The following is an 11,876-nucleotide window of genomic DNA, read 5'->3' on the forward strand; positions in this document are numbered from 1 at the left end:
TAAAAACAGGGAGAACTCAGACCAAGCAGCAACACTCAAGGACGCTGAGCGCATCACTGCTTCTGCAAAGATACAGTTAAGAGACTGTTTTAAGAAAACTTCATTTTAGGTAAGAACGTCTGCTTCTTATTTTTTTTCCTGCCCCAAGACTGTTGTTAATTCGCCCTATTTTAACATGATTATTGCATTAGCCTTGGACATTTTTAAGTCAACCTCTTTTTTTTTTTACATTCTGCATGCATGATGTCTAAGGATGGATTTGGTGTAATCTGATAGTTTTGTTGGTCATGTTTAGTTTTCATGAAAATGTTGAAAAAAATGTTTTAGGGAAGAAATATCTAGGTAATAGCTCTGTATCTGTGTATATGATGCTACATAGAAAAATAGTTTAAAAATTTTAATTTAATGTGTATATCTAATGTGTAAATTATTAACTAATAGGTCAGTACAACAGTTAATTCAGTGTCTCTTAAAGTCTGCTTTGCATTCTTTTTTTGGATTGTTAAAACAATTTTACCTTCATCGTCCAGCCGTGCTGGATTCACATAAGTTTTGTGAGGTGGAGAAACAGCTGAAATAGCGAATTACGTTGCTCTTGCTCATTCATTTGGCATCTCACCTTCTCACCTTGACTAGAGCAGTTTCTTTTGGATCCCCACCTTCTAAATCTGCTTGGAGTAAAATTCATGCACATAAAATTTTTTCTATTCCTGTGCATGACTTGGAAAGTTAATTATTTTGTGTAAATAAATATGAAATCATTTAACCTAATTAAACATTAGTGGTGTACCATTAAGTATATTAGTTTTTCACTTTAACCCAAGCTGCAAACAGAATCCCTGCCATGCAGGCTCGTGTCAGGCTAATGAGATGGAATTACATGTGAGCTGATGCTTTGGGATCTTTCTCCTCATTTGCATCAGTCAAGCACTGAGAATCCTCCTCACTAATAGTAATACTGTTGCATGTTGCAAGAAAGCAGAGCTTGTATCCCTTATCTGCATTCCTGGGCTTTTGGTCAGCTGGGTTTGGATGTTTCTGACTCACAGGATCAGTGGGTATGAAAGCTTTAAGTTAAAGGACAATAGAGCTGAATCAGACTGTGGGAACAAGGAGACAGTATTGAATCCCTTGTCATCTTCTTGCCATACTGCCCCACTATTGCTGGACAAAAACCCTCTTTCACATCTTTCATTATTCTTGCCTGACTTCACATTTTAATTTCATCTTTATTAATGGGTTTGATGCTGTCTATAAATCTCTTCATTCCCTGCATCTGTCTCTACAGTCCTAAGAGCCGAGATGACTCAGGATTACTCATTCTCATTCTGCTGACCTCTGGTAGTTGATTTCTTCTCCTTCCTCTACTTTTTCATGCCTTGTTCTCTCCACTGTCTGACCTCTCCATCCTTTATTCTCCTTCCTCAAAATTGCCTCATGTTCCTTTATACCTGCTCTTTTCAGGTGCCTGTCTTGGTTTTGTGAGTTTATGTTTCGTTCTGACAAGGTGTTCACAGTATCACATTGCACACAGAGAGAGGCTGGAAGGTAACAGAGAAGCTCTTTGTTCTTACGGCTTTACAGAACCCAGATGACAGCTGGTTTTTGAAAGGAAAGAATGTATAATGCCTTCTAAGTAGCTTTCCTTACCAACATGACATCATGTATCATAGTACAATATCAGGCAACATTCATGCAAAAGTTTGAATCTAAGGACATTTTCAGATATTGTAAAGCTTGAAGAATACTAGAAAGTCAAATTAATTCAGACATTTTTTCTAGGAACGTCAGATTTTCAATTGAAATCCAACCAATGAAATTTCAATAGTGCTAACAGTCTCACAAGAGGTAAACTATGTAATGAATAGTAGTAGGAAACGGATTTCAGCTGGAGAGATTTTTGAACTTTAATAGATGTTTCCTTTGCCAGTTCCTCCCCTGGGTGCCTGGAGCATTTAGTCCTCCCACTCAAAGCACTTATAACAGATGCCATTTTATAGGCATATATGTTTCCCTCCTCCCGTAATTTGTGCTAGAAGGCTCTTTTTTTTGGACAAAAGGTCTACAAAGTTACAAAACTCTAAGACTATGCCGAGGTTTGAACCATTTGAAAAGCATTCTTGGCATTATCTATATCAGAAAAATGTTTATTTGTGATTATTGAAACATATGAATCAATTAATCTAGTAACCCAACATAAAAAGTAATGAGCAAAATTCAATCTCCTTAATAGTCAGTTCTGACTTTGTAAAAAGACAAGCCTCAAATGTGCTTTAAAGTTTACTGCCAACTATAATTGTAACTTTGCAGCCAGGTGCAGCTCTACTCCTGCACCACCAGGGTAATAGCACTTTGGCATTTTGGTCTTGTCACAGGACGACAAGAATGTCTCACATCCACTCTTTAGAAGCTCAGCACACCACCATCATTACACATCCTACTGGTCTGGTAAACTCTCTGCTAAGATGTTAAGGATCGTGGGCACTGCTGAAAATCAGTTCCTTAAAATATGCAGAAATGTCACACAAGTTTTTGGACTTATCTCCTTGTGTTTGCACATGTTTGTGTGCATCTGTCTTACAATCTCTTGCATCTCTAATACACTATTATGACTCACTGTTGGGTTTTTACTTCTTCATAGATTTTTTTATTCACATTTGACTTTCAACAAAGGGAATCACACTCTCCTCAGGCAACAGACTTGGTTGAACATGTTTCAGCTGTTAACAGACTGGGTGTAACAGATAAATGCCTTAACCCTGTCAATGCTGCTCACTTTCTGAGAGGGACTTGTTTGTGAACTGATTTTTTTGTTTGTTTGTTTGGTTATCAGCCTCATCTTCATGAGCAATGGAAAGTTCATCACTGATGTTTGGTTGTGTCCCTTATTTGAAGTGTGCAGACTGTGTGCAGTCATAAAATTTATGTATTTTTGGGGTAAACCCATTTCTGCACAATACTGCCGGTTTAATTTAAAAAAGCAAAAACAAAAAAAAAAAAAACCCCCCCAAAACAACAAACAAACAAAAAAACAACTTACATCTCAAGATTTTCAGTTCATAAAAACAGTACTATGAACTCCAAAAATAGTTGAAACTCAGGCAAGTTCCAGTGGACTGTAATGATGACACCCAAACTGGGCCCCTGCACACATGTGTTTACATCTGATGTACACTTGCTGGCATGTGCCTTTGTGCGTGCATGTATTGATATGCATACACATTTCCGAAATGCATGGGGCCTGCACTGGCAGTATTTAGCAGGAAACACATGTTTTTAGCTGACAGTGTTGTTAAGAGGGGTGGCTGAACAGAGCTGAACTGCACAAAGGAAACAAAAAGGAAACTGGTGTGTTGTCACCCTGCCAGTGAGGCTCCATTGGGGGGTAAAAAACGCTGGATAATGTTGAGTTTTTTATTTGTCTGGTGCAAGGACAATTGCGAAGGGATGTCTCCTTGTAATGGTGAGTTAAAATGGGCAGAATTAGGAGTAAATCTTTGTGAGTGTTGATTAGCTCCACGTTCCTGAGCACTTTGTATGTGCATGTGTAGCTGCTAGCAAAGCTTTTTTTTCTTTTACCTCACTGATATATGAAGACACAGTGCTAGGTATTATTAGCTCAGTCAACCACAGAAGGTGACTCAGCAATACAGAAGAGAGTACAAAGCTGGCATGTATTGCAGACGGTTATTCCCATGTGGTTCAGTTATGCAGAAGTTCCCCTTTGTTATTACTGTAATAACTCAGTTCTTTATTTAACAATGGTTTTTTCTTCTCAACTCAAATTATGTCACTTTTTTCCCCTTTCTTCTCCCTCTGCTTGTACTCTCCTTCTCTAATCACTCATGTTTACTCACTCTTGATAGAGGAGGAACACACAGATCTCTTTTGTGCATAAATTTTTTTAACAGACCTAAACGTAAAATTCTTTTTCAAAGAATTCACAACAACAAAGAAGTTGTCTTTTGCTTCCGTCTACTTTCCTTTCAAATCATTACCTACTTTATTACATGCTTACAGCTCTGCTCAGAGCAGGAATGTTGCCATGACAGACATTTTCTTCTATACGTCCCACCCTTTCATGGTCCCAGAGTCATCCTGATTGTCTTGTCTGATGTGGTGATTGCTGCCCATTTAGTGAAACTTAGATAAAATGATCTATTTCCTGTTTATTTTCTGTGAAAAAGACATGGATGGACTGAGATCTGAATGTAAATAAATTGGAAGAAGGAGCTCACTGCAGGAAAGTAAACAAATGAGGGAAAATAATTCAAGGTGGGCAAAAAACATTGCCTAAATCATCCTCCACAGACTATGAAAACATCCTATTGGAGGCAAAAGGTAATCTCAGCTTCAGAAAAATAGTATTGGCCTCCAGGTTCCTACAAGTAGCCCACTGTTTCCAGCCTTTCCTCTATAATGCTGTCCCTTTGTAGCAGTTATACTGTAGGGATGAAGGAAGGAAGTTGAACACACACAGTGCAGCTCACCTGGGAAAGGTGACAGATGTTGAATGTTTTCCTTCAATTGTTCAGTATTGATGACATATCTACAGTATGACTAAAGATTTGAAAACATACATAGCCTACTCCCTGCTTGGGTGAGTCACCCACTGCATAATGACTAAATTTTATGTAAACACGCTGTGAATACAGGTTTTTGCAGGGCTGCAATGCTTTCATTCTGGCTGTGCATATTCTGTCAGCATATATGCTGCATTACATTTAAAGAACACATTTTTTTAGAGTTGCATATGTTGCAAATTGTTATATTACTATATCACTGTTATATTTCATTAAAGGTTATTTAATCTTAGAAAAGCTTCTTAGGGTGTCAGTGCTCAGAAAACAGAAACAAAATTTCCTGAATTTGCTTGTAAAATCTTCTTACAGCTACTTCTAACGTGTGTTTCTATCCTGCCTCCAGCAAACTGACCGTCATTTGACTTGAACACCAACTGGAAGAGCCATGAGAAGTCCTCTAGAACTTTTACTTCTCCTTTCTGCTCTCTGCTGCTCTCTAGCGGACAATGTAAGTATTACAGGATAGTACTAAAATATGTCTGAGGCTTCATTCTTCTATAAATCATGCATCTTCAATTATATCTATTTCATGTGGTTAATAACTTAACTATTCTTCTCTTTTTTTATTTAATCTGTATTGGTGTTTCTGCAGCACTGTGACCAATCACACATCTAAAAATGAATTAAAAGAAAAACCTTTAATAAAAATCTGTTATTTGATTCTTTAGTTTAATTGTTCATGTTGCTGCAATATTGCCCATAAACTCATGTCATAAGCAGCATTCTAAAATTATTAGTAAAGTGAGCTGTATGTGAAAATGGCTACCTGTGCTACACCAGCAGCGGCCATATGCTGCTACTGTTAAGCTTACCCGGTCCTTTGTGTTGCAGGTGGAGCTGCTCCGCACTAAGCGAGGGACTCGTTTTTACAGAGGTGAGCCTGACAGGCAGCCAGCTAGACGGACGCTTTTGATTATTCATGTCGAGAAGTCTTCACCTTCATTTGACACCTCCTGTGAGCTTCTGCACGCTTCTGTTGATGTTTCCTAACCCCATCATCATCATCATCATAATCACCTTCTATATCTCTGCTGTCAGTCATGTGTTTGTGCTCTTCTTAGTTTTTGTTTGCATCTGCTTGTTCTGTTTTCTGTGTGTCGTCTTGTTTGATTTGCCTGATTACTTACTGTTTGTGTTTATATATGTGTGTGTGTTTCAGTATTTTGTGTTGATAGTGAGACGTCAGCAGTGCATAGTATGGGGGACACTTGGCTGCGATGGAAAGGACAGCGTGTGGAGTTTTGCCGTTGTGCGTTGAAAGGACGAGAGCTTTGTCATATTGTGCCTGTCGTCAGTGAGTGTGACATTGATCCATAAACACCAACACAACTACATCATCTGACCTACTTCCCTTTCTCTAACTTTTCTTTGCAATGAGTACAACCTCATTGTGTTCCCGATAATCTGTGTGTCAGCCTGTCTGCCTGCCCTCTCTCACCTCTCTCTCCTTACCCCTAATTACATGTTACAACCTCAGATGATTATTTTTTGTTGGCTTGCTTCTGTCATGTGGTCAGATCCTCGTTATTTCACAGCATCCAAACGAAGAGCTGTTGGGTTTTGCTGTTTTTATGAAGGGTTATAATTTTGTCTGAGATTATTTGAAATACTCCTGCCAAACCATCCGGCGTGCACAACTTCACCTCATCTGATGAATCCTCTGAAGCATAATTGCTCCTCCCTCAGACAAATTATAACCACATTTTCAGTCTGCTAAGCTGCTGTGAACTCATACAGCTTGTAGTGAGGGGGTTGCTGGTATTTTGAGCACCAGACTTTAGGAAATGTTGCAATAATAAATAAAAATCTGGACTGGTGAATACATAAAACCCAGTTCTGCTTCAGGAGGAAATCTTTAGCATAATATCTTAAAAGATGACAAACATCACCTAACTGTTATGATGATGTTTGACATCATGAACAGTGCACACATAAACTTTTGGTTTCTCAAATCCACATTTTTAACCATAGCCTGTCATGGCCAATACGTCATATTGAAATATTCTGTTCAAACTGTTTATGGTCCAAAGAAGTGGATGATGTGTGACTGACTAAACAGCTTGGTCTGCCCTTTCCAGACTGCTACGTGTCTAAGTGCTACAACGGAGGAACCTGTAGGGAAGCAGTGTACACGTCAGACTACATTTGCCAGTGTCCCAAAGGCTTCAGTGGGCCCCGGTGTGAGATCAGTGAGTAATCAAAAGCAAAACCATATAATATTCAACTGGAAAGACAAAACAAATTATCAATATATTATTGGCTTAATTTGTTAGGAATAGTTCATCTTAATTATTCTCTATATTCTGGAACAGGTGGAACTTTTTAGTTATACTTTGTCTCATTTCTGCATTTTCCCTTACTCTAGAGCAGCTGTAAATTCTGCCATGACTATAAACTTGTGGCCTGTGATACAAGACTGATTAAAACTTGTTAGTGACACTTGATAAGGTCACAGTCTGACAGTGTGACTCCACAGTTGGTGTCATGGGCCTGTGGTTTTGGAGTGAAGAAGAAAAGAATCATAAAAGATGGAAAAACATTGAGGGATATGAGTGTTTTTGTTTCTGTGGTTTTAGGGACACCCCACCCTGGGATAATTATCCAAAACTCAGCCGTCACAGCCAAGTAATTTTTAGCAAAGGTCTGTGAGTTAATATGACCATAGTTTATGTCACTGTTTGAAACCACTAATTGTAAAACTACAATATGGGACAGAGGGTGTTCGTTTACAGTATATCTTACATGAGAAATAAGCATTTTTATAATTTGTCCAAAAAGTTTTTCCAAATCTAATAACCACGTTTAACGGTATCATTATGATGATATCAGTCTTGTATATAACCCAATGACTAGATCCAGGTTTTCTGTCTCTTTGTCCAACAGACACCAATGAGAAGTGTATTGTGGGGCAGGGTGCAGGCTACCGTGGCATGTGGAGTATCAGCCAGTCAGGAGCAGAGTGCATTAACTGGAACTCCACATCTCTGAGAGGAAAAAAGTTCACAGCTAGAAAAGTAGACGCCAGCAGTTTTGGACTGGGCAATCATAACTTCTGCAGGTATGTGTACTAGTTGTGAGGAAAAGGAAAATGGTCATTTTAATGTTACTCCAGCAGTTAAATGAAGACTGGGCTCTGATAGTTCAATAAAACACTGCAAGTTTAGTTTTACCAACTACTACAGGAATGATACACTTTGGCCCATTTAATAAGATTTAATATAAACTATCAACTAATGTGATCCTGGTTCTGCAAGCTGAAAATTAAAATTTGATGTCGGTGTTTGGTTTGAGCCCCTTTTTGAAATAACTCTAGCTAAATATTTCCTTTGAGAAGCAATTCACAGGCAGATGTCCTATTTTTTGCCTTTTCAATTGGATGATTTAATTAAAAATTTATTGTGCTAGCAAATAAAGTCAGCCATAACAAAACCAACCCAAACCATGATACTACCACCACCATGTTTTACAGATATAGAAAATCCTAAACCAGGGTTATTTAATTCAACCCTATGAGGGCAGCAACCCAGCAGGTTTTGTATCCCTGCTCTAACATACCTGACTCAAATTAATGAGTCATTGTGATAGGCAGTTAGATCCATTTATTTCATTCAGGTGTGTTGGAGCAAGGATACATGGAAAACCTACTGGACTGCGGCCCTCGTAGGACCGAATTGAATAGACCTGTTCTAAAGGGCTGACAGACCTTTAACCACAGCTTTACAGGCTATCCAATAAAGTAATCAAATGTTCTATAAAGTTATTCTGTTAAAGCTCATAAAGAACATGCATATTGTTTTTTTTAGTATGATGAGGAGTTGTTTAAGCCATGCAGGTGTTTATTTATCATTGTTACTTTAAATTTTGCCTTTAAGGAACCCTGATAAGGATAGCTCTCCCTGGTGTTACGTCTACAAAGGCACACAGATTACCTGGGACTTCTGTACTTTGCCCAAATGTCCTGAAGGTAAAGATTTTCCTCCAAAAAAACTAATAAGCAAAAGCTGAAAATCTTAAACAATAATATACCTTTAACTCTATGTGCGTTTTACCACAGAGACGAACAGAGAGTGTGTCCTGGGCTCCGGTAAGTCATACAGAGGCACAACATCTGTCACTAAGAGCGGCTCTCATTGTCTCCCGTGGGATTCTCCTACTGTAAAGCACAAGTTCAACAATGCTTGGAGATCGGATGCATTAGAGCTGGGTCTGAGCAATCACAATTTCTGCAGGTAAGGATGTCAGCGCAACCTGTGTATGCCAAAACTTAATGTACAGAAGGATCACCATAACTTAGTTTTTACTTTATCTAACAGGAATCCAGATGATGAATCAAGTCCATGGTGTCACACCTACAAAAACATGGTGCTGACATGGGAGTTATGTGACATACCTAAATGCTGTGAGTTTCCCATAGCTACATTAAGCTAGATGATCCAGAGTAAGAGAATAATACAGTTTTTGTGATGAATTTATCGATACACTAATGTGCAGTTATGCTAAGCATACTTTTCCATTTTTTAGCAAGACGTCCACCTGTCATCACCACTCTTGGCCCACGCGCTCCCACTACAAACAACAACGGAGGCAGGACATTTATGAAAATTACCATTATTATACTGCATTATAACATTTGGTCTGTGGTATTTTTTCTAACCATCATGGTATCATTTGTCTTTTGTGTAGCAACATGTGGCCAGCGCTTAGACAACTCCCTCAATCGCCCATCGTTCCGAATATTTGGAGGCAGACAGACTGACATCGCTGATCAGCCATGGCAGGCTGCCATTAACGCTTATCAGCCTCGTTACAAAAAACACTTTCACCGCTGTGGAGGAGTCCTCATTGACTCCTGCTGGATCCTGTCTGCTGCTCACTGCTTTGAAGTCAAGTATGAATTACTTTCATACTCAACACATACAAAATGTATAATTTCACATCTTTGTCTTGCAGTTTATAAAAATATTTCCCTTTTATTTTCAGCGATAAATCAGAAAGATTACAGGTGATTTTGGGGAGAACGTTTAGAAAGCAGAACTCCAGCAGTGAGCAGATTTTAAAGGTTGAGAAGTTCTGGATCCATGAGAAGTTTGACAATGAAACATTTGACAATGACATTGGTAAGGAAACATTTTAATGATCATACAACTTATTTTTGTATATTTCATGTACATTTAGTGAGATTTCAACTATTTAGTGATCCAGAGTTTATTCCTAGTTTAAAATTAACAATAAAAACCGGAATGAAAGACTTCAGCTGCCATGTTTTTACCAAAGCAGTGATGAAATAGAAAGCCTATAGTGGGTAGTTTAGTGGGTAGCAAAGGCTTTTTAAATCTTCAAAACATTCCCCAGTCTTTAACCCACATCTCCCTGGTGCATTACACTGACTTTCCTCTGGTCACTTTCCACACGCAGCTATTTTGAAGCTGAAGACGGACATTGGCATGTGTGCTGTAAACTCTCCAGAAGTTCTTCCAGCGTGTCTGCCTGAACATGGGCTGGAGCTGCCCGACTGGACCGAGTGTGAAATCTCAGGCTATGGAAAAGAGACAGAATGTAAGCAAACATTGCACCTAATTTTGAGTTTTGCACGGCTACTTTTGTGGCTCACAAACAATGATGACTCTTTACTGGAGACGACAGCAGAGGGCAGTGTTGGCAAACTTTCAGACTAACTTATGATAGATTTGAGACACTGAATTTTTAAACTCTTCACAGTTTCTGCAGAGTACTCTGAGCGTGTTAAAAGAGGATATGTCCGCCTGTGGCCCAAAGAGCGTTGTGTTCCAGATGTGCTGTCTGGTCGCACGGTTACCTCCAACATGCTGTGTGCAGGGGACACCCGAGGCCTTGACGATGCTTGCAAGGTAAGAATGCATCTTTTTTTTTTTTTTTTTTTTATCTAAACCTATTTGTAAAATAATATCTTACCTGGGAAATTTTTAATTTTGCTTCTTGGATTTCACCTGCAGGGAGACTCTGGTGGCCCACTCGTCTGTCGAAACAACTCTGGCAGAATGACTCTGATGGGTGTGATCAGCTGGGGTGATGGCTGCGGGCAGAAAGATAAGCCTGGAGTCTACACACGTGTGAGCCATTACATTGACTGGATCAACGGCAAAATTAAAGCCAACCCGGTCTAAAGTCAGAAATGCTGTTGTTGAATGATCCATAAACATAACGCAAACGGCAACAGTGGAGCTGGTTTTTATGTGGATCTAAACCCAAACTGAGGTTTTAAGTCAGTGGGAATGAAAACATAAGAAGAATCATCCTACACCTAGTCATAGGTCCTGCTGCAGCTCCATGTTCCAAACTTTTTAGTTTTCTTATGTTGAATGTAAAAGTATATAAAGACAGAAACAGATCATATTTTGGTTTTTTAGTTAATACTAAATTTGTTTTGCCTTCATCATACTGGTGACATTGCCAGTCAATTTAATAAGACCAATAAGACATGAACAGTATATGTATCTCTCTGCTCTACCTTTGTGTTTTACACACATAACAGTTGTTGACTTGAGATCAAAAGCACTTTTACTTTTACTGTTAAGTTTAATGAATTGAATTCAAGATGCTATTTGCCTTTGGGGGTTTCCAGATCGCATCCAAACCACATGAATTATCTGCTGGTTCAGATTCATCTTGTTTTTGCAGATTTTTATCCTTTAGCCAACTGCCTCCTAGTGGATGCAACTACATGAATATGCAGGAAACGGACGATCCTCACTCCATCTAACAAACCTGTTAATGTTGTAGTCAGAGGAAGAGTAAAGTCTCTCCTACTCTCAACAAACTTTGCATCAGATCACTTCTGCACCCGACACCTGGGTTGATCCCAGTATGTATATTCCTTGTATATTTCTCATTATTAATATTTTTATAGAAATGTTTATATAATAAAATGCTAACTGACAGCAAAGCTGAACTCTTTAAATTTGCTTTGTTCTGTGATCAGCTCCCAAAGGGAACCTAAGATTCAGATGTTTTGTACTAAATTATATTAATGTACATTTTACACTGTTTTGTAGAAATACTAATGTTTATTTACAGCTGTGTGATGTGGCTTATTAATTTATTATCATTATATAACCAGTTTTGATAATATTCTTCTTTATCAATAAACACTATTAAAAAAAAAAAAAACAACTTGTTGGTATTTGTACATTCTCGTTAAAATTTTCTTCTTGCTTCTACTTTTTCATTCAAAATTTGATTGAAGAGATGTCTTTTTTTTTTTTTTTTTTTTTTTTGAATTTCCAGAAAACTACCAGAAAACTGGGTGGACAGTTA

At 38.4% G+C, this 11,876-nt stretch overlaps 1 protein-coding gene across 4 annotated transcripts; it reads left to right on the forward strand.

Annotated features, from left to right (window-relative positions):
- On the forward strand, positions 1 to 11,713 carry plat (plasminogen activator, tissue). Of its 4 annotated transcripts, none has more exons than XM_042000502.1 (15): positions 1 to 109; positions 4,927 to 5,031; positions 5,415 to 5,538; positions 5,743 to 5,877; positions 6,662 to 6,772; positions 7,467 to 7,641; positions 8,456 to 8,547; positions 8,638 to 8,812; positions 8,897 to 8,982; positions 9,105 to 9,167; positions 9,267 to 9,471; positions 9,564 to 9,700; positions 9,999 to 10,139; positions 10,302 to 10,450; positions 10,556 to 11,713. In XM_042000502.1, exons 2-15 carry the CDS (start codon positions 4,969 to 4,971, stop codon positions 10,724 to 10,726), a joined length of 1,827 nt encoding a protein of 608 aa, XP_041856436.1. In that variant the 5' UTR covers positions 1 to 109; positions 4,927 to 4,968; the 3' UTR covers positions 10,727 to 11,713. The 4 variants fall into 4 exon arrangements, with proteins under 4 accessions (XP_041856436.1, XP_041856438.1, XP_041856439.1 ...); XM_042000504.1 differs by having other exon boundaries at positions 30 to 109; positions 5,415 to 5,457; XM_042000503.1 differs by lacking the exon at positions 1 to 109 and adding an exon at positions 3,263 to 3,463.
- The last annotated feature ends 163 nt before the right edge of the window (positions 11,714 to 11,876 follow it).

This window comes from Melanotaenia boesemani, chromosome 11 (genome assembly GCF_017639745.1).
Source record: "Melanotaenia boesemani isolate fMelBoe1 chromosome 11, fMelBoe1.pri, whole genome shotgun sequence".
In the NCBI taxonomy this organism is placed as follows: Eukaryota; Metazoa; Chordata; class Actinopteri; order Atheriniformes; family Melanotaeniidae; genus Melanotaenia; species Melanotaenia boesemani.